The sequence below is a fragment of the Gadus morhua genome, chromosome 16, assembly GCF_902167405.1.
Source record: "Gadus morhua chromosome 16, gadMor3.0, whole genome shotgun sequence".
In the NCBI taxonomy this organism is placed as follows: Eukaryota; Metazoa; Chordata; class Actinopteri; order Gadiformes; family Gadidae; genus Gadus; species Gadus morhua.
In genome coordinates, this window is record NC_044063.1 from 8,599,961 (window position 1) to 8,621,014 (window position 21,054).

General features: G+C 49.4%; 1 protein-coding gene across 2 annotated transcripts in view; it reads right to left on the bottom strand.

Moving 5' to 3' along the window:
• The window catches only part of actn4 (actinin, alpha 4), a 52,673-nt gene that overhangs the window by 13,583 nt on the left and 18,036 nt on the right, over nt 1-21,054 (bottom strand). Inside the window, exons 2-8 of one of the 2 annotated variants that reach the window (XM_030380276.1) lie at nt 8,668-8,782; nt 7,219-7,338; nt 4,884-4,970; nt 3,915-4,002; nt 2,581-2,659; nt 2,307-2,388; nt 419-504 (exon numbers count right to left, since the gene is read on the bottom strand). In XM_030380276.1, the coding sequence (XP_030236136.1) occupies nt 419-504; nt 2,307-2,388; nt 2,581-2,659; nt 3,915-4,002; nt 4,884-4,970; nt 7,219-7,338; nt 8,668-8,782 (657 nt within the window). Of the gene's footprint in view, nt 1-418; nt 505-1,239; nt 1,326-2,306; nt 2,389-2,580; nt 2,660-3,914; nt 4,003-4,883; nt 4,971-7,218; nt 7,339-8,667; nt 8,783-21,054 lie in introns of both variants that reach the window. The other variant, XM_030380275.1, reaches the window with a different exon arrangement.

The following is a 21,054-nucleotide window of genomic DNA, read 5'->3' on the forward strand; positions in this document are numbered from 1 at the left end:
TCACAGAACAAACTCATTGAATAGAAATAGCCAAACAGACTACAACAAAACCTAATAAGAAACATTGAATTTGAAGCAAAACATTGGATGATGAAACAATGGGTGTTAGTGGCTGAAAGTGTACTGAGCTGACCTTAAACAGAGTTCCTCACAGTAGTACGTACCAGCACTAACAACACTCATAATAATGCTAAGAATATGTCTGGCTGAGTCGTTCTGTACTGGGAGCCTACGGTGGGAAACTCTGCTTTGGTCTGTAGAAAGTAAGTCTTGAAATAGGAGGATCCATGGAATAGTTTCTATGGCTAGGAGATATTCCATGGCTCCATAGAAAGTGTTTTGTTTGTGGAGGTTTGTTTGATGCCTCTAAGTGAGGTTGGCTGGGTGGGGTTAGTGGTCGGAGAGGGGTGGGGCTCACCTTCTGAGCGCCAGAGAAGGCATGATAGAAGCAGGACACGTAGGTCATGATGGCCTTCTCATCGGGCCTCAGTGTACCCACGATGTCTACACACAGCCGAGCGACCAGCAGCAGGGCGAGAGAGGCCAGTTTAAATAGAGACAGGGAGAGAGAGAGAGGGAGAAAAAGAGGTTGAAGCCAAAGCCACCCAAAGCTAGTAGAATCCCCTTGGCCCGGAAGCGGAACAGGGGCGAGACAGCCGATTGGACAGGGGGCGGGGCTTGGTAGCTCCGCCCACCTGTCCTCACTTCCAGAGCTGCAGGTACCCTGAAAAAGCAGGTCCGAGTGGTGGTTGCCTGGGAGAGGAGGGCTATTATGGGATGCCTTGGGGCGGAAGAGGAGGAGACGATTTGTGAAGGGAGGAAGAAGAGCAAGGCCTGAGGAAGAGAACTTTGAGTCCAGCGCTCTGGGCTGAGACGGGCACGCACACACACCCACTAAAATAGTTGAGCTCCTTTTGTTTTTAACATTTATATATATTTTACTTGGTGGTCAAGGGCAAATACGGTACGATAAAGTAAATGCCATCCATTTATATCCATTATCTACACACCACATCGCCATGGATACGTTTAGCGCCTCGGCGAGCAGAGAAAGTGTGTGAGTGAGTGAGTGATTGAGGGAGTTTGTGTGAGAGCGTGTGCGCGCATGTCCCAACCCCGCCCGTAGCCTGCTGCGGCACTGAGGAGCGGCGGACATTCAGCTGTGCTGGGAAAGACCTTCAGCACATGGTTGTTAGTACCAGGGGTCACAGGTCAAGGGTCACAGGGGTCAAAGGGTACCTTCTGGGCTCCAGAGAATGCATGGTAGAAACTGGACACATAGGTCATTATGGCTTTCTCATCGGGACGAGCCGTGTTGACAATGTCTACGGAGCAGGGGGCAAGCAGGTGTGTTATGTACACGTACACACACACACACACACACACACACACAGGACACGTTCATAGACACACACACACACATTGGATACGTACATAGACACACACACACACACACATTGGACACATACATAGACACACACACATTGGAGACACACACACTGGACACGTACATAGACACACACACACACACACATTGGACACACACACATTGGACAAGTACATAGACACACACACATTGGACAAGTACATACAAACACACACATTAGATACACACACACACATTGGACAATTACATTGAAAATCACAGATTGGTCACACACACATTGGACATACATAGAAACACACACACACACATTAGATACGAACATAGACACACACATTAGACGCGTACATAGACACAAACACATTGACAGGCAGTTCAGGATTACTCACAAGGTACAGAACAACAGATGAGACATGCCAACGTACATTTAACTACCGAACACGCACACAGCTAAATATAGTCATCAGGGCTTTAAACGCAGCAAAACAATGTTTATAGAAGATGAGACGCAGACAATACAGTCAGACACAGACAGGTCAGACAGACGGTTCAGACATAGAGCAGGTCAAACATAGAGCAGGTCAAACATAGAGCTGGTCCTGTGGATGGAAAAAAGTCAGTGGCAGGGGAGAGGGAGGGGCGGTGAATGAGGGAGAGAGGAGAAGGGTGGAGGGAGAGGAGGAGGAGGGAGCAAGTTTGATGTTCTTCCAAGTGACCAGGAGCTCTCCTTCCTCCTGCCATTTTAACATGCACACCCTCTCACGCACTCTCAAGAGTAATAGTCCTAGCATGTGTTGAGCTGGACACACACACACACACACACACACACACACACCCTTGAAAATGACATGTAAATACAGGATTTCGTGACAGTGTTCCAGTTTATATGACTGTCTTCACAAACACACGCAGATTAACGTACCTTCTGCGTCCATCATCTTGGGAATGTCAAGGTACTTCTCGGCCACTTCGAAGGCGTTGTTCAAATTGGTCAAAGGGTCGTCCTGAAACAACCAATCACAGTGTAAGAAAACAGCAGGCTGGCCAATCCAATAACAACTTTCATTTGGTGTTCAAAGTGAAATAAAGTTCAGGAGTGGTTAAGTGAAAGACTTCCATTACAAACATTGTTGTCCTGATTTCAATTCATCTAATAAACTGTCGGTCTGTCTCTGTGTCTGTGTGTTCCCACGCACCTTCCTAAGCTTATCATAGTCGATGAGCTCAGGTCTGTGTCTGTGGATCAGAGCGTTGAAGGCAAGACCATCCTTCCAGCTGTTGGAAATGGAAAAAGAGACAGAAGACACACACACACACACACACACACACGTCAGATGGGGGCATCATTCATTTACAGCTGGCACTGTATGCTAGTATCCCTTCGACATTCATAAACATATAACTAACTAGAGCACTAGAAGAGGCCTCTTCACCACTGGAGGGCAGTCTTTAGCCAGAGACAGCCAGAGTATTGCTGCAGTATTATTCGAAGCAAGGCGTGGATATTTCTACCCCTTCATCAGTGTAATCTGTAGCATAAAGATATTGTTTATGGTGCCAACATGGAATGTTTCCGAGTCAGCAGTACCAAATATGTTGGCTCGTGTGTGTGTTTTTCTGTGCTTGCATGCAAGTGTTTGGGAGGCTGTGTGTGCTTGCATGGGAGTGTATTTGTGAGATTGTGTGTGTGCCCGCTTGTGCTTGGATTGCGAGTGTGTCTGCGTGTGCACGCGCATGCCATTATTGGAGTCTGTTTGTGACACTGTCTGCGTGTGCATGCGTGCACGCGTGCAAGTGTGTTTGTGAGACTGCGCACACACACACACACACACACACACACACACACACACACACACACACACACACACACACACACACACACACACACACACACACACACACACACACACACACACACACACACACACACACACACACACACACGTGTGTACGTTTTACCTGTTGGAAAAGGTTCTGGACATTGACACTTGTGTGGCCTAAAGGTACGGCCACACAGAACGCGTTACGCACGTTAGAGGCGTAGAAAATCTGCATTTCTGCATAGAGAACCATTGGTTTAGGCAGGTAGATGCGTTAAGACGCACCAAAGCAGCGCGTTAGGCGCGTTAAGACGCATTTAACGCACCTAAATAACGCGCCCAACGCACCTACGAAATCAAAAAATGATCTCAGCCTTGTTTGTGGAGCAAAAGAAAAGTAGATAAGATTTGGGCGGGCTCATCTAGCTGCGTAGGCGCGTTGAACCATTTTTGTGACACAATGAAAAGTGTCAGGTTAGGCGTGTTACACGCGTAATCTTACACGCGTAACGCGTTCAGTGTGGCCGTACCTTAAGTGTGCGTATCCAGATGTGGAAGCAAAAATTTTGGTTTTGTGCAAGCGCATGTATTAATGCGTGTGTATGCGTTTAGCCTGCTGTGGAAGTGTGAGTGCAAGTGTGTGTTTAGCCTGCTATGGAAATGTTTGTTTGCATGTGTGTTTAACCTGATGTGGAAGTGTGTGTGTTTACCTGATGTGGAAGTTCTGGACATTGACGTTCTTGTAGGGAGCCGTCTTCCTCTGGCACCACAACAGAAGACCCTCCTTCGCAGAGGTCTCTGCAGACAGAGGGGGATGGAGGAGAGGAAAGAGAGGGAGAAAGGGGGAGGAAGAAGCAGAAGAGAAAAGACGGCGAGAGGGAGAAAGAAGAGATCAGTGGGAAGGATAGAGGGGGGAGGGAAACAGAGAGGGACAAAAAGAACAAAAAATGAAAAAACATTACAGCATGTTCTTTCATTATTGCAGGAAGACATGACCTCTGCAACAGAGTTTATTTAAAGGGTATATCACTTGCAGGGTCCACCATTTAGTAGTGCTATGTTGTCAGGTAGACCACTAGCACTGACAACCAACATCCGGTGACCATGTTCCAATAGTACATCTATTCAACTCTATTCCCCATCTGAGGAGATCTAATTAAACAGCTGTGTGTGTGGGTGTGCATGCATGGAGGGCTGTGTACATCTGTGTGCGTCTGTGTGGGTGTGTACATCTGTGTGTGTGGCAAGTGACATCCCCTTGGTCCAATCAGACTGCAGAACTGCAGTAGCGCGTGTATCAGTCCAGATGGCGCTGTTCCTACAATTTAATTTCTCCCAACTCTTTCAGTTAATGTTGTACAGTAGGCGTAGCAGGCCAGGCACTCAATGTTTTAACCAAAAAGGTCACTGGTTCATGCATACAAATCCTACAGTAAAAACAGGCTGAGGTGCTTCACGCCAAACAAAAAAGTTCTGGGTTGGATCCCCAATGTTTTGCAGGCAAGATGTCTTCACCCTTGTCTTAGAGGCCCCAACCCTGCCTGCTCTGGGAGGACTGGATGGATCTTATTCACCGTCGGGCGCTTTAGGTAGAAGCACCTGCTTAACAACTGAAGAGTGAATATGATAAAACCCAGACAGTGGGGGGGAGGGGGGTCAGGGTCATGTAGGGCTGGTACCGTCTACGGAGATGTCCTGGATGGCGAAACGCAGGATGATGGTCCAGATCATTCCCAGGGTCATCTTGGCGTTCCCGTCCACGATTTCTGTGCACGTCCGGAGGGAAGAGAGAGCAGACAGTTGGTCAAAACACACAACCCACCTCTGATTTCCATTTTCTAAGGCTTAAAACACAACGAGGGCCGAGCACCTGGGGCAGGGGGCAGATTTGGGCATATGGGCTGGTCTACCAGCACTGACGACACGGGGGCGTGCATTCCAGTGTCGTCATTCACAGACGCCATCGTTCTGGGTTGCCCCCCCCCCCCGGATATAATTCATTAAATCTAATCTGGATAATTTTGAGACATTTAAATCTATAAAATCTTTTTTGTGGTGGTATTTAGTGTGGAGTTATTGATGTATTTAGTAAGCAGCCGCGAAATACGCTCGATAACGTGCATATAAACCGCCTCAGGGCCATTCGAGGGGCTTGATTTCACAACATTATCCCTTATATTATATTCTCAGATTACAGAATGTTTGACAAAACCCCGCAGATTTGCATTCAACACCTCGGGTGATTACAGAACAGATTAACGACGCTCTAATGTGGCGATCCAGCCAACAGTCTTATCATCGCCTAGTCCTTCACACACATTCCCCCAATTAACACACTCGTTAGACAGAGACAGAGGGGGTGAGAGAAGAGGGGGGAGGAGAGGGGAGGGTACTGGGGAGAGGAGAGGGGAGAGTACGAGGAGAGAGGAGAGGAGAGGGGAGAGTACGAGGAGAGAGGAGAGGAGAGGGGAGGGGAGTGTACTGGGGGAGAGGGATGAGGGGGGAGTGTACTAGGGTAGAGAGGAATATACTAAGGGCCAGAGGAGAGGAGTAGGGGAGAGGGACTAGGGGAGAGACTCTCTCCTCTCATCATAGAGAGATGAGAGGAGAGGAGAGAGGAGTAGGGTAGAGAGATGAGGGGAGAGGACCGACGAGGAGAATGGTAGTTTAATGTTTCCTCTCTACTATAAACAAGCTCTGCTCTGGGATAGAACAGAGGTCCTTGACCAGTCCCCTAAATCACAAAGCTGTGGCTGTGTCTTTGTTGAACACACGCACACACATTCACACTCATGCACACGACCTGGATACCGAGCCCTATCACCTCGTACTGCACCCAAGTGTGCGCGCACACACACACACACACACACACACACACACACACGCTAACCATGAACAGATAGCCCACAGAAGGTCACCAGTTGGAAAAAGAGCAGAGTTACTGGAAGGAAAGTATTGAGAGAAGAAACAGGCCAGTCCTGCAAGAGCATGTGATGCGTCTACGAGAGTAAAGTATATGTAAACGCCGTACAAGTTTTAATCTAAAGTCCGCTTATTTTAATATACACGTCAGTGAATCACTATGAGTCTATGTAATAAACTATGTTAATAGTAAAGGTTGCGACAATGAGCCTACGGACCACTACATGTTACCAATATATGTGTTAATAATTTCCATAGACCACTATACGTTTCATTTAATACACCGTTGTATGTCTATGGACCGCTATAGATCACAGGTAAAGAAGACAGACGGACAAACAAGGTTCTGGAGGGAAATTAATCGTATATCATCTTCCAGACACTACCTTGAATTTAAGGAATTTTGTGTGGTATGTTCCATCAAACAATAAAGCATACATTCCAACATGGAAACCTAACTTCACCTCCAAAAGATGATAACCTGGTCGAGGGAGACGTTTGATGAAGAAATCTAAAGTTCAAACCCAGTGGAATCCAAGGCAATGCTACATACCTGACCCGAAGATATCACACCCATGAGCTGCTCCAACCTTTTTTTTGTGCATCCATTATTTTAACAGGATTGTGAATGACAATGTTTGAAAGAGCAGAAAAATATCTGACCCCAAGAAATAACTGGAAAGATTTCTCTGATGTTTTGAGGGTGATTTGCCCAGAGCCAAAATGGCTGACGCTAGAGAATGCATAAAATGTGCACACCACTGCATACTGGACACTACCCTAGGCTCATTTGTTATTGGTTGTGTATTCACACCGTGGACACGCACACACACCCGTGTTATTAAGTGGTGCGGTCAACGACCTCTGTCCAACCTGGGAGACAGAGAGAGGGTGTGTATGTGCGACTGTTTGTGTATGTGCGACTGTGTGTGTGAGAGATGTTGGCCCAATCCCATTTCTACCCCTTACCCCTTCCCCTTCCCCCTCCCCCTTGTTTTGAAGGGGTAAGGGGAAGGGGCAAGGGGGAGGGGTAAGGGGTAGAAGTGGGATTGGGCCGTTGTGTGCTTGTTTGCGTGTCACTAAACCACTGACCCTCAGCTCCGATGGACACCAGCTTGACTCCTTTGCTGGCGATGAAGTCCAAGGCTTTGTTGACGTTGTTGATCTTGTGGACCCTCATCTTTCCACGCTCTGGCTTGGGTAACCGCTCACCTACAAAACACACACACAGAGACACACACAGACACAAGTGCTCAGACACACAGGATACAGGAATGCAAGGTGGACAGCATTGAGTGAATGAGAGCCAGCGGTGACTGGGGGAAAGCGTGTTTTCCACGGCCTCAGCAGAATGTCTGCCGTTTACCACAGAGCCCAGATACCTGCTGGTCCACATGCCTGGGCCCGGTCTCTACCCCACAGGACATGCCAGGGTTTTCTCTCTGGTTCCGAGCCCGTCAGCGTTCAATAGCGGTTGTGACATTGGCTACCGCTAACACAAACACAGCTAGAACTAAAAGCCCAACATGTGTTCTTGTTCATATTTTGTGGGTTGGTGAATGAGGACGGGGCTGTGGTAGGGGAGAGAAAGCCGTGCACTATAAGAACGCAGGTCAGAGTCGAAGCCCCGTCGCTACAAGACGTATCGCTGTCGTGGTGAGCCTGCTCGTGGCACCCGATCCAGGTCAGTGTACCGCTCTGCAGTGCGGCTCCCTAGCGATGCTGCAGTGTCTAATTGGAACGGCTGACTTGATTAATTAGCCCACCAGCCTAACAAGCTAGGCTCAGGTGTTGCGAACAGCAGGTGAAACCTGATTGAATGAAGGTTAGAGACAAGTTGCTACCAGGGTTTGGCTCCGTCATCACCGACAATGCAGGAAGAATAAAGTGATTGACAGCTCATTTGCCCGCCCCTAACCTGTTCCGCATTGTGAAATTTCTTTGTAAAATGATATGTTGTTTGGTTATAAACATCCCAGACAATAAGCTCACGTGACAGACATCCAAAACCAGTGCCAAGACTTGGGTAGAATATGCAAGTTGAAGAGTAGATCTTCTAATATGCTTTGCCTGCCGACTGTTAAGTTGCCTTGGATGAAAGTGTTTGCTAAATTACTTAATGTAGTATAAATGTTAAACACACGAGTTAATTTGGTTGATTTGACAGAAAATTGTTCCGATACAACCATTAGAATCAATCAATGTCTTGGGGTAATTTCAGTGTAAAGAGACCCAAGCCGTAGAGAAACATTTTGACAGGCACCATTTAAAACCTTTAGTCATTTAAGCTTTCATGCTTTGATGGTTCTTCGCTGCCCTACTTGTATGGTCGCGTTGGGAAAAAGCGTGTGCTAAATGACAGAATGCAATATTGTTCAGTTACAACCGTCAATGTTCGACATCTTAATGCCCAGCTGGAGTAGAATGCCGGTTTGAGAAGGGGTCCCAGGAAGGCCCACTGTCAGGCTACGCATATCGTCTGGACGGCCCGTGCAGGACCCAGCAGGCTGGGGGAGAGCTAGGGTACGGGGGAGAGCTTACCCGATATGACCTCCAGCAGCAGCATGAGTTTGAGGCCGTCTCGGAAGTCCTCCTCGATGCTGTCTATCTGCGTGCCGGCCTTGCGCAGGTGCGAGTTGCACCATGCGGTGAAGGTCTGAAAAACAAGACAAACGCAGGAAATTCACTTTCATTATATAGGAATTTATTTGTTGTTTTTTGAATGTCCCGCTTTGAATCGACGAATAAAAGTAGATTTGAATTCAATCGGCAGGAAGGGGGGTCTGCGGAGAGGTCGCTGTGACAGCACGGGAAGTGACAACACAGGAAACAGGAAGTTGCCGCAGCCGTTATTGTACAAGCACGGCGCGACAGATCGTGGAGCAACTAGAGACCTTTAATCCATCTCATGAAGACAGTAAATGGAGCCTTGTCCATGTGACGACCACATGTGTGGAAGCAGGGCTTCTAATCGAGGCATCTATGAAAGTGCCGTCTTGCGGTGCCCTAAACCATCACCCAATCATTATCTGTCACGCATGTTAAATAAAGATACTGCGCTATATCCCACACACACACACACACACACACACAGTGGTCGGCTGAGATTCCATTGGAAATGTGTTTCAAATCATTTTATTATTTGGGAGTGGTCCCGGGCACACAGAGACACACTTTAGTCAGGATGCGGCGGCGGCGCAGGCCTGTAGTCTATTGTAGGCGTCCTCCCGTCCCACACGGGCATCAGCCCTACCAGTTAGCTCCCATCACACTCACAGGGTCCGTTCCATACAGATGGAAGACAGACGACTGGGCTGGCAGACCCCGACCCCGACCCCCCGGACAAACTACAGGAACCAGGCTGCTCCCCGACTCAAGTGCTTACTTCACGTTGAGAAAGTGTCACTCGGGTGAGGCGTCAAACTGTCGCTCACTGCGAACACAACCCTCTAAATGGTTTGCCTTTGCACTTCATGGACAGGGCAGGTGTTGGTGTGTGTGTGTGTGTGCGCCCTGTATGTGTGTGTGTGTCTGTCTCCATGGGTGGAACAACATTATGACGGGGTGCTGGCCACGGCCCTGCACCCCCACCCTGAACCACGGCCGGGGGCACAAAGGGATCATTGAGCCCCTGGATAATAGCCCCCTTCAGCCCCACTCGCCCTGACCCTCCCCCAGACTGGACACAGTGGGTCCCGGGAGGGAGGGGGGGGGAGGAGGAGGGAGGGTGGAGCTCACACAAATAAACACACTCGCAAGGGGAGGGGGGGTGAGATGGATGGATAGACAATGCTTCGCGGCCCCAACACACACACGCACACGCACACACACACACACACACACGCACACAGTGTCCCTGGGAGAGCAGACGCATTTAGCAGCAGGCCTTCTCTGACAGGAAGTGGCGGAGCAGAGACAGGAAATTGAACCAGGCTGTCAGGGGCTGATCCTTGCTCCCCTGAGGAGGAGGAGGAGGAGGAGGAGGAGGAGGAGGAGGAGGAGGAGGAGGAGGAGGAGGAGGAGGAGGAGGAGGAGGAGGACTACGACTACCAACATGTTGGGACGTGGACAGCTCCTTTACAAGGGCTGGGCAATAACTCAGGAGCCGCATTTATTGCCTTGGAGTGGTATTGCATCTTCATTTCATGAAGACATCGTCTTATCCTGATACCCAGTTTAGTAGTCTGAATTAATTGCGTCCAGACAACGTGATGATGACTGAGTTAAATCAACGCTCCGACGTCGCCCAGCCCCATCTGCTTACTCTACTCTTCGTCCCCACATCCTGGAGCGTCTACAGCAGCAGCAGGCGCGGTGACTTTTAAGTCTTGGTGACCGTGGCTTCAGGGCAGAGGAGGCGACCCCCCCCCCCCCCCCCCCTGCATGGGGCTCTGTCTCAGCCCGGGCTTCTGGTTGTTCCACCAGGGACACGAGGCTGCTTCCTGCCCCTGGCCGGGTTGTGTCAGTGGGGGAAGATCTAGGCGTGGTGGCCCTGTTTAAACTGGGACAGGCTCCGACAAGCAGCCCTGCCTTGTGCCTGGGTCACACGGTAATGAACGCCAGCGTCTCTATCCTAGCTCGCTCGCTCCCCCCCCCCCCCCTCTCTCTCTCTTCATGTACTTTATGTCTCACGTTCACTCAGCTACGTTTCTGTGACCCCAATGTTTTTTAGAACACCCGCATGAATATTGGATGTAGCAACAGGATTCATATCTACTTAACGTGGGCTGCGTCGACCGCAATGAACGACTTGTGCTGAAGGGTGACACACCTCAGACACACACACACACACCAGACACACACACACACACCTCAGACACACACACACACACACGGCATGTTTTACTTATGAGGCGGGGCAACACCATGTTGTTTAGAAGAAGGCTCATTGCTATGCACACAATGTGAACTGAGAATAAGGAAGTCAATTAGGGAAAATACCGTGTTTCAACAAACAGTTCCTCTAAAATAGTTCCTCTATCATTACCGTCAAATACATTAATTCGTCTTTTGAATCCCCTCTGTGTGTTGCAAGTTCCGCGATTTTTCAATGTAGACTTTGTAGTTCTCTTTTCTCTTTTCTTGTTGATCCCCATTAGTACAGATAACGTAAATGGGTCCGTGAAGGGTCCCGCTGGACACGTCGATCCCCACAGAAACACGCTAGGCCACGGTTCAAAACCAACGTGCAAACGACAACCTACGTTTTCCTGATGTGTTTGCATGAGAGAACCCAATGCTCCGCACAGATGTTTCAGAAACATTTCACAAACATTTCATGATTCGGTGTTTAGGAATATGGGGATATTCCTAAACACAGAAACATGAAAAGTTTGTTCAGAACTTAAGGCAGCTTGATGTTTTACAATATCAGCCAACGTTATGTATTGCACAACAGAACAGAAAATGGCTTCCTAACCTTTGTGGGTAAAAAAAACAACAACATCCCCTAAACCGTTAACCAGCCCAGTGGCTCAGGGTTAAAGCTCACCAGGGCAGAGGTGCCTTTCAGCCTGGTCTGAGTGGCCCGTGAGTCCGAGTCGCCCCCCCTCGGCGGTGGGTGGGGGGGGTCGGGCCGTTGGCCAGGGCCCGATGGCTCTCCGGCTGGACGGAGAGCTCACACGGCTCCAGACGGGGGACGCTGTGGGCCCGTCTGGAAGCGTTTAGCCTCAGCCTTCGCCTCCTCCCCTCCCTCCCCCATGGCTGATATACAACCTCCTCTTTACAGCCTCACAGCCGCCACCATCGGCCGTTTGATCTCCCCGTCACTCTCAAACTCTCTCCCCCTTTCATTCTCTGTCTCCCCGCCCTCTCTCCCCCCCCCTTCGCTCCTTCTCCTGCGCGCACAAAAGCGCAACACTTTGACCATCGCAGTCTAAGCGCTAAACGGGTCAAAGCTCACCTTCCCGATGGACACCATGAGCTTACAAACTAGGAACACTCTGTTTTATTTCCTCCCCACGTTTCAAAGGCTAGAAGAGACAAAATGTAAAAAGAGAGAATGCAATACAAATAGTGCTAGATAAACAAATGCAAAGTCGCCTACAGGTTGTGACAGGCAATGTTGCGCACTGAATTACGTAAGGCTATGTGCACCACGTCGAACGACCAAACACGAAGGCCACTCCTCAACCAGGAATGCTAGACAACAATCTCCACACACACACACACACACACACACACACACACACACACACACACACACACACACACACACACACACACACACACACACACACACACACACACACACACACACACACACACACACACAAAATAAGGCAAGGCGGTTGACTAATGTGTTTAACTCAATCTTTCCGGGAGGAATAAGACACACCTATATTGTACGTGTGTGTTTCATACACCATGCTGGGTAAAACTGATGCATCACACATTGCTATACCATCACAGCTTTGCTCGTCTGTCTCTTGCTGTGCCAAACATTTCCTGGAGACACTAGCACATTGTGTGTGCTTCTGATTTTGTAGATCGACCCGTCCAAGGTATTCCCAGGCACAGGGTTCAAGCGGTGGAGCAGAAACAGAACTACCAGTGCGACTGGTCTGAACGGGATGTCAACAAATCAAACTAGTTCATCGACCTCGATTAAATGTGCTAAACAAGCGGTCCATTTGATTGACTTCAGGCCTGCGGTCGAGCTCCTTCACAGTCCAATTCCCTGTGTGAACAATGTCCACCTAAACCCAATGGAAACCAAAACCAGGTGTAAACCCGGGGATTAAGGCTTTGACTTTTGACCAAAAATCATATTCGAAGTTTGTTTGTTTATTAATATTCAAATATATTTGAATATTTATTAATCATATTTTGACCATTAAATGCCTTCAGTAAGACCTGGATTGGGCTTTCACTGCCTCTTCCATGGTCATTACAATATCATGAATAGACTGCGTGGGGTTCTCCGACGTCTCTCCCTCTTGGCCTGCCCATGACAGGTTCTAATAATAAGGGCTGTCTAATATTCGTTCGAATTTCGATGTATTTTTTGATATTCGAATAACAAAGTTCGGAGTCCAAGCCCTCCCGGGGATGGGAGGAGGCCATGCTGAACCGGTTTTCACTTTGGTCCAGTCCGATCCCACGGACATTTATAAAGAGTCCGGCTGGCAGGGGTCGGTCAAACCGACCGAAGCGGAGCCGGAGGCCAAACCCGTGCTGGCCCGGCCCCGGGGCCTCTCGTTGAGACCCGGTCCAGTCCGGTCTGGTCGGGTCTGGCTGCCTGACACGGCCCTTCTTTATTCCTGGACAAACACACGGCCCAATTAGAGCAGGGCTTGGCGTGTGGCGAGGTAGCGGGGGGCTGGTAGCCGTCACCAGCCCCCCGCCTGTCACCGGGCGCAGGGCCTGCTCCGACTGCTGTACACGCCCCCAGCCCCACAGCGTTCTCCTGCACAACAGGCGCACGCTTCAACTGTTCCTTCCCTCGGAAACCATAGAACATTGTTTTGTAAGCGGGAGCTCAACCGTTCGAACAACATGGGGAGGACAACACTTGGAAAAGATTAGGGAAACATTTTCCCAATGTTCCCTCGAAGTGTCCCACGACGGATTGATTTGGGATTGATTTTTTATTTTATTTTTTTAGGAAGAAGAAGGAATGAACATGAATTCTGGAACAGATCACTTAGAGAGTGCTGGACTGACGAGGGACTTGAATGGCATTCTCAGATGGCATTCCAGAGCAACACACAAATACCTTTCTTGATTTGAGCCGTTGAACAACCACACACACACACACATACGCCAAATAGAAAAATCTGTTTCCCCCATTATAGAACAAGCAGAATTCCACAACTGTCCGAATAGAACTCGTGCACATTCCAAAAGAACATTCCATTTAGGCGAGTTAAGAGAACCAGCGCTATGCTAGGCTAAGGTGAAGACGTGTCTTGTTTGCGAGCCCATCCATTCACGGGGTCCGGCTGTAAGATGACCCGCTACCGTAGACCTCCCTCCCCCCTGTAACATAAACACACACAGTAGCAATGCGATACAGCCCCCCCCCCCGCATAAACACATACACCTCACAGGATCTCCCACCCACAAGTAGGAGTGCGAGTGCCTGTGTGAATACGAAAAGAGTGCATTGCCACACACAAGTGAAAGAGACAGAGCGAGACACATAAAGAGAAACAGATAGAAAGAGCAAGCAAGACACAGAAAGAGAGAGAGACAGATCGAAAGAGAGAGACAGATAGAAAGAGCGAGCAAGAAACAGAAAGAGAAAGATAGAAAGAGCGAGCAAGACACAGAAAGAGAGACCGATAGAAAGAGCGAGCAAGACACAGAAAGAGAGAGAGATAGAAAGAGTGAGCAAGACAAAGAAAGAGAGACAGAAAGAGTGAGCAAGACACAGAAAGAGAGAGACGGATAGAAAGAGCGAGCAAGACACAGAAAGAGAGAGACGGATAGAAAGAGCGAGCAAGACACAGAAGGAGAGAGAGAGAGAGAGATAGAAACAGCGAGCAAGACAAAGAAAGAGAGAGACAGAAAGAGCGAGCAAGACGAAGAGAGGTCAATGGATGGAAGGTGAAACAGACGGAGAGCACGACGCGCATTCTGAGCTGTTGGGTGCGTGATTGGCTGAGCAGATGATGGGCAGCGGCAGCAGAGGCAGCAGGAGTACCGTGGGCCTCGGCGTGCCGCCGTAGGTCCGACCAACACGCGCTCGCCATGACCCCCAGAGCGGGGGCCACACGGGGTGGGGCCGAGGAAGGGTCTGGATCAGATCCCCAGAGGACAGAGACCGACCGGGCTCAGGACCAACGGGTGAACACACCAGAGAACCACACACAACAGAGAGCCACACACACATCAGAGAACCACACACACCGAGGGGGAGAGGTGGAGGGCGAGAGAGAGCAAGGATGGGTGTGAGATAGAGAGAGAAATTGAACAAGAGGGTGAGAGATAGCGAGAGGAGGTGAGAGATCACAGAGGGAGGAGAGAGCGAGAGGCGTCTCAGACGAGAGGGAGGGAAAATAGAACGAGGCCAAAAGCTAGCAATGGGAGGCGAGAGAGTGAGGGGATGAGAGAGAGACTGAGATGGTGTGAGAGAGAGAGAGAGAGCGAGAGAGAGAGAGAGAGCGAGAGGCGTTGAGAGAGAGACCGAGTCGATGTGAGACCGAGACAGAGACGGAGAGCAAGGGATGGGCTGGAAAAGGGAGAAAGGAACAGAAACAAAAGACTGGAGAGGAGAAGAAAGAGGGTCGCTCGGTTCTTTGGGTGATCATTACCACCCACCCCCACACACTGATTTACACACAGACCGGCCCTCCCTCCTGATTCAAGTGCTGACAGGTAGTCGGTTAAGTACAACTATTGTTGCGACGGTCTACACCCACCCAACCCCATCCCCCCCCCCACACGCAGTGCGTAGTTCTTGGCTAGCCGGAGGGCTTGAGCCCTGCCATTATGGGAGTCAACAGATGAACACTGGCGGTCTGCTGGGCCTGGCTGGGGAACACCTACCCTCTCTGAGCTCCGGAAAACAACAGCACAGGAGGGAGGGAGGGAGGGAGGGATGGGAGAGAGGGAGGAACGGACAGAAAGAGAGGGACGGATGGAGAGGGAGGGAGGGATGGAGAGAGGGATGGAGTAGATTAAACGGAGGGAGGAGAGTAATCAGTGGAGGATGATGAAGGGAGGATTTAAAGGGATTGAAAGAGCGGAGGGGAGGTTGAAATGGAAGCCGACACCCGTGGAAGGCGGACACGTTTAGCATCTGTGACCTGCGCACGGCGAGTGGAACACCGGGGGGCGTGCGCTCAGCCAATGTGAGCCAACTTCCTGTTGACGCCACGGCAATCGCCATGGCGACCAAAGCCGCAGCACAGCTTGGAGACGTCTCGGAGAGATTTGTCAGTCAATGATGGAGGACGAGAGCAGAGAGGGAGAATCCGTTTGCACATCCTTCGATGAACCAACTCGGGGGGTGGGATATTTTGGAGTGATGACGGAGCAGACAATGTGGAGGAGGAGAAAGGGAGGAAGAGGTTCAAGAGCCCATGCCATTTTATTTAAGACTCTTCCTGTCTTTGTTACTGTATGTGCGTGCGTGTGTATGTATGTGGCGAGGAGGGGGGGGGGGTCTGTGTGTGTGCAGTTGTGCGTGTGAGCTCGTGTACGACCCCTTCCCCCATCAGTCCTTTTATGGCCTGCCAGGTCGTCCTTCCAGAAATATTTTTACAGACACGTGGCGTGTTGTAAAGCCGTTCCTGAACTTCCTTTGAAGTGGCGAGCGCTCAAACGGTGATGGGGGGGGGGGGGGGGTTCCTCAGAATGCGTACAAGACGGCTCCTAGCCCTGGTGGGGTCAAAGGTCACCAACCTTGGAGACCGTTAAATCAATTTCGTTTTCCTGAGTAATAACTACGTTGACGAAACCTAGAGTTGTGTACTTTACTTAAAAACACCAAAATGTCTAGGGTTCAAAGTTCATACAAAGTATAAACTATAGAGCATTAACTTCCCTAGATAGAAAGTTGACCCTTGCTCAAAAGCACTTAAGCAGGAAAACTGTGGCAGCGCTTGACTCATTCTAAATGAAGAAACCAAACTTGTGTACGATTGGCGATTAGTGCATGGCTACACTAGACAGCCCCCACATCTAGACCTGATTCATTGTGGGTTCAGCTAGGGACGGGTAGGGGGTGGACTGGACCGGGACCCAGGAAGTGAGCGAGCACACTTTGATCTCCCCAAGGGAAGCGGGGGGGGGGGGGGGGGTTAATGTGTCGGGTGACAGGTCAGTGCAGGAGGATGTAACAGGGTTGAGGGGGAGTGGGGGGAGAGCAGGTAATGGGGATGGGGGAGGAGATGGGGGAGTTAATGAGAGACTATGGTCCTGGGAAGGACGGAACAAGGAGAACGGGGAGGAGGAGGAAGGAAGGAGGAGTCTTTGATCCGGACCCCCGAAAACAGAAGCTCCTCAGAGAGAGAGAGAGAGAGCGAGAGAGACTGACAGGAGAGAGAGACTGACAGGAGAGAGAGAAGACAGACGGAGAGAGGGAGAAACACATACACACACAAACAGATTTAGGAAACGGTATACGAGAGAAAGGGCAGGCGATAGAGAGGTAAATGGAACGATAAGGTGGGTAGGATGGAGTGAGGAGCAGAGTGGGGTAGGAAATGGAAAAGGCCCTGGGAGAGGGATAAAGTGAGGAGATCTAGGTCAAGCAGCACATGTTCACCTCTCCGTCTGCTGGTTTAAAGCCTGCGGTGAGCGCCAGATGGGTGGGGTGGTCTGGGAGAGCACTATCCATCAGGTGGCAGTAAGACGCTCATCTCTGGGTTTCTGCCCGACACTCAAATACATATCAAACGCTCGGGAAATTCCTTTCTCAAGGGTTCGGGACCATCTTTAAGAATGTCTTCTAATGTAAGAAACCTTTTTTAATTCACAAGGGGGATTTTCCCTCGGCTCGCTGTAAATGATAAAGGTTTCCATATCCTCCTCCTATTGGCTCCTATGAGCCTTCATCTCCTTCTCCTGCTCCTGGTGCCAAAGGAGGTCTACAGGAACAGGAACAGCCCCACATGACACCGTTAAAGGAGAGGCTTTTACTGCCACTTAAAGGGGAAGTAGCCTGTGGCAGTGTGGCCGGTATGGATGGATCAAAGCAGGGCAGGAGGGGTTAGGGTTATAGCCCAAACGGTTCATAGCCTTCGTACTAGAGGTCAGCAGAGTCCGTCTTTGGTCTTCCATTTCGTTTTTGTGGATTTCCTCTCGGTGCTTTTCCGTGTCTGTTATTTCCCTTTGTATTTCAAATAATCAACATTCCTCTCTCAGCCAATCGGCACCCAGCATCTTTGACTTCCTTCCCCTTAAGAGTTCTCTAGACAGGAAGCCGGAGAACGAGGAGGCTGTTTTCCCTGTTGGCCTGTCCGGTCTCCTAAACCAAAGACCCCCCCCCCTCCCCCTCTCCTCCTAAACCACCAGACAAAAACCGTCTACTTCTGAATTCCTATGTACTGCTGAAGAACATAACTGGGACGCAGGACATTTCTAGAAGGCTTGGGCAGTGATCAGGTTCCTCTCTGGCCTGACAGTTGGTGACTCATAATAAAGAGAGAACTTGATAAGGCTTGAGGTGAGGCAAGCGTCAATAAATGCCTCGACAAATTACTGAAAACTCATGATTTACTAGGTCATCCGCCTACGTTCTCACCGCCCAGATGTCGGGACCGTTGGTGAGTTGGAACTTGTTCAAGGTCGTTCAGCACATGTCTAGCTGTGGAATATTTCGGAACAGATTTCAATAGTGACTTCTTAATGAACAGCCATGAAATTAAACCATACCGGTCAGGAAATACTGAAGATGGGACAGAAATATTGATTTCTTCTCATAAAAATCGGAGTACAAGTACGCAACATGTACCAGAGTTTATATCGCCACTCCTCAGCTAAACATACATGGTGTTGCAATGGCTTTACAACCTTGTTCTGTGCAACCGCTTCCTCCGTGACTCAACCGAGGTGTGATCTTGACACCAGTGTCAACATTTAAACCGACGCGCTTCAATCTGCGTAGGCGCCACGGTTGACCCAGGTACAATGTACCTCACAGAGTACGTTTGGAGAATCAATAAAACATCGGATAACTAATTATCTTTCCCATTGCAAACATACACTCACAGCCCCAACAACGAAATCCATTTTCTGGACTTCCGTCTCTTGAGCCGCTGTCCCCATGGCGGCCCGATTGTTTTCGGAGGGCCGGCCCAGTCTAAACACCGCTGCCTTCTACAGGAAGACAGATAGGGAATCCATGGATTGAGTAACCGATCCATCCACCACGGCCCACTTCCAGACATGCAACAAACATGCAACGAACACGCCCGTCAGTCCTAGACTCTCAGGGGTGCATTTCTGGAGGATGGGTGGGGGAGCGAACTGCGAAGGCCGCTGTTCACCGCAGATGCTAGCGCTGCACGGTTAGCTTGCAGCCGTAATGTAAGCCGACCACAGAGACACGGGGTGACCGCAGAGAGTTGAGTCATGTGTCATTTAACTACCAACCATGGAACGTATGTTTATCTTGATTTGTGTATTCAACGGCAGTCGAACAGTGAGTCGAGTCCATAACCTACCGAGGCTGCCGACAGCATTTTTTGTGGAGAATAACGATGGACAAAAATGTATACTATAGACGATAACAACCATATTTCAGGCCAGTTTCTTTAAATGTCTACTAGACACACACACGGACGCACGCAGTGCGTTTCTTTTTTGTTGGTCCAGATAAGATCCCATTCAGGCGCCTCGTCGGATCAGGGTAATGCCAGGAGACCAAACCAGGGTCATGGATAAGGCCTGGAAATTGCCATTCAACCCGGCACAATGGAACGAGGCCTTGGCCATAGGAGACTTGTTCAGACAACATGGGGAGCCGTACAGATAAGCAGTGATTCATGGCCACATGGATATTGTGTTCTGCAGAAGGCAAACAGAACCTATATAAATCTGCCCTTGGATAGGGAGAATTGTTTAGCATTAACAAATAAAAAGTTAGCCTCGCTCATGAGACTTGTTTGTAAAAGGCGTGTTTACAGAGGAAAGAGAGAATGAGTGATATTTGCAATTACAGAGTTTGTAATAACTGCAGCAGTATTAACTCAAACTCTGACGGAAGATAAGGAGATTGAGGACTCAAAAGTTTAATTGTGTGGACGTTATTATTTATTTATAAAGTCCTTTGTCACAAGAACGTTCAGACATGCAGGACTTTCAGGGCGGAATGTGTACGATCGCGCACCAACTGACCTCTGAAAAGAATCCGGAGTCTGAAAAGAACAAGAGTCAAGAGGAATCATAGAGTTGAAGACAGGAAACAGTCGCTCACAATCTCTGAATGAAGACCCTTTTAATTAACTCCTCTAGAATTTCAGGCAGTGGGGCAGAACCAAACTTTAGTAACCGAATCCTTGCTCTCTTTCTCCCCCCCCCCCCCCCTCCTCTCCAAGCCTCGTTCTGCTTATGACTCGTGTTGATATGATTCAGCAGACCTCATACAGCTACTGTTCTCACTTCCCGTAATCCTAGATTATGTAAAAACAAAAAAGGCAAAATGTACCATTAGGATGTGACCTTGAGAGACTGCAACAGTGCACATGGGCGCAGTTCGTTCTCCAGCCCTCGGGGGGTGCAGCCAGTGGAAACCTCAAAGCTTCGCTATCACAAGTCAACAGAAACACACACACGGCGCGCACAGGGCCCGCTGGTGAGTTAAACAAACATCTCTTTGACCCACTTCGCTGGTGCCCTTCAGGGAAAGGCAACTCCTAACGGAAAAGGTTTCCAGTCACTCACTGACTCACGGTGACCAGGACTTCTGTTGAGATTAGAAATTAAATGATCTCAACACAACACAAACACGTACAGACCTCACAATTACACACATCCGTGAGTACCTCAACTGTGGTTTATTGCGATATTAAGCAGTGCTGTTTAGGGGAAGAGATACGTTGCATTAGTGTCAAAGTTACAGTACTGTGCTCATCAAATATATATATAACCCAGGGTCATTCGGAACAATCCAATTCTTGGAACATCGAGTGAGCGAGTGAATGTTTCCACTGCCAGTAACACCGCCATCAGTACTTCCCTCCATGTTTGGCAGCAATACACTCTAAAGGCTGAACAGCACTAGCAGAATCTCAACACAACAAGACTTTGTTATAATGCATGGTGATTCATTTGAGAAGGCCACAGGGCAACATAAGGCGTCAGACCAGGGCCTTGGGATGACCCACCAAGCAAGAATTCTGCAGCGCCACGCACACAGGTGTTTGGTATTTGTTGTTTTATTGATAAGGGATTTGAGAACCGGTGACGCGGTCCACAGATATGATAGCTAGGTCATTTGACATTCCGGTCTCTGTGCTCACAGACCAGGAGGCTGCT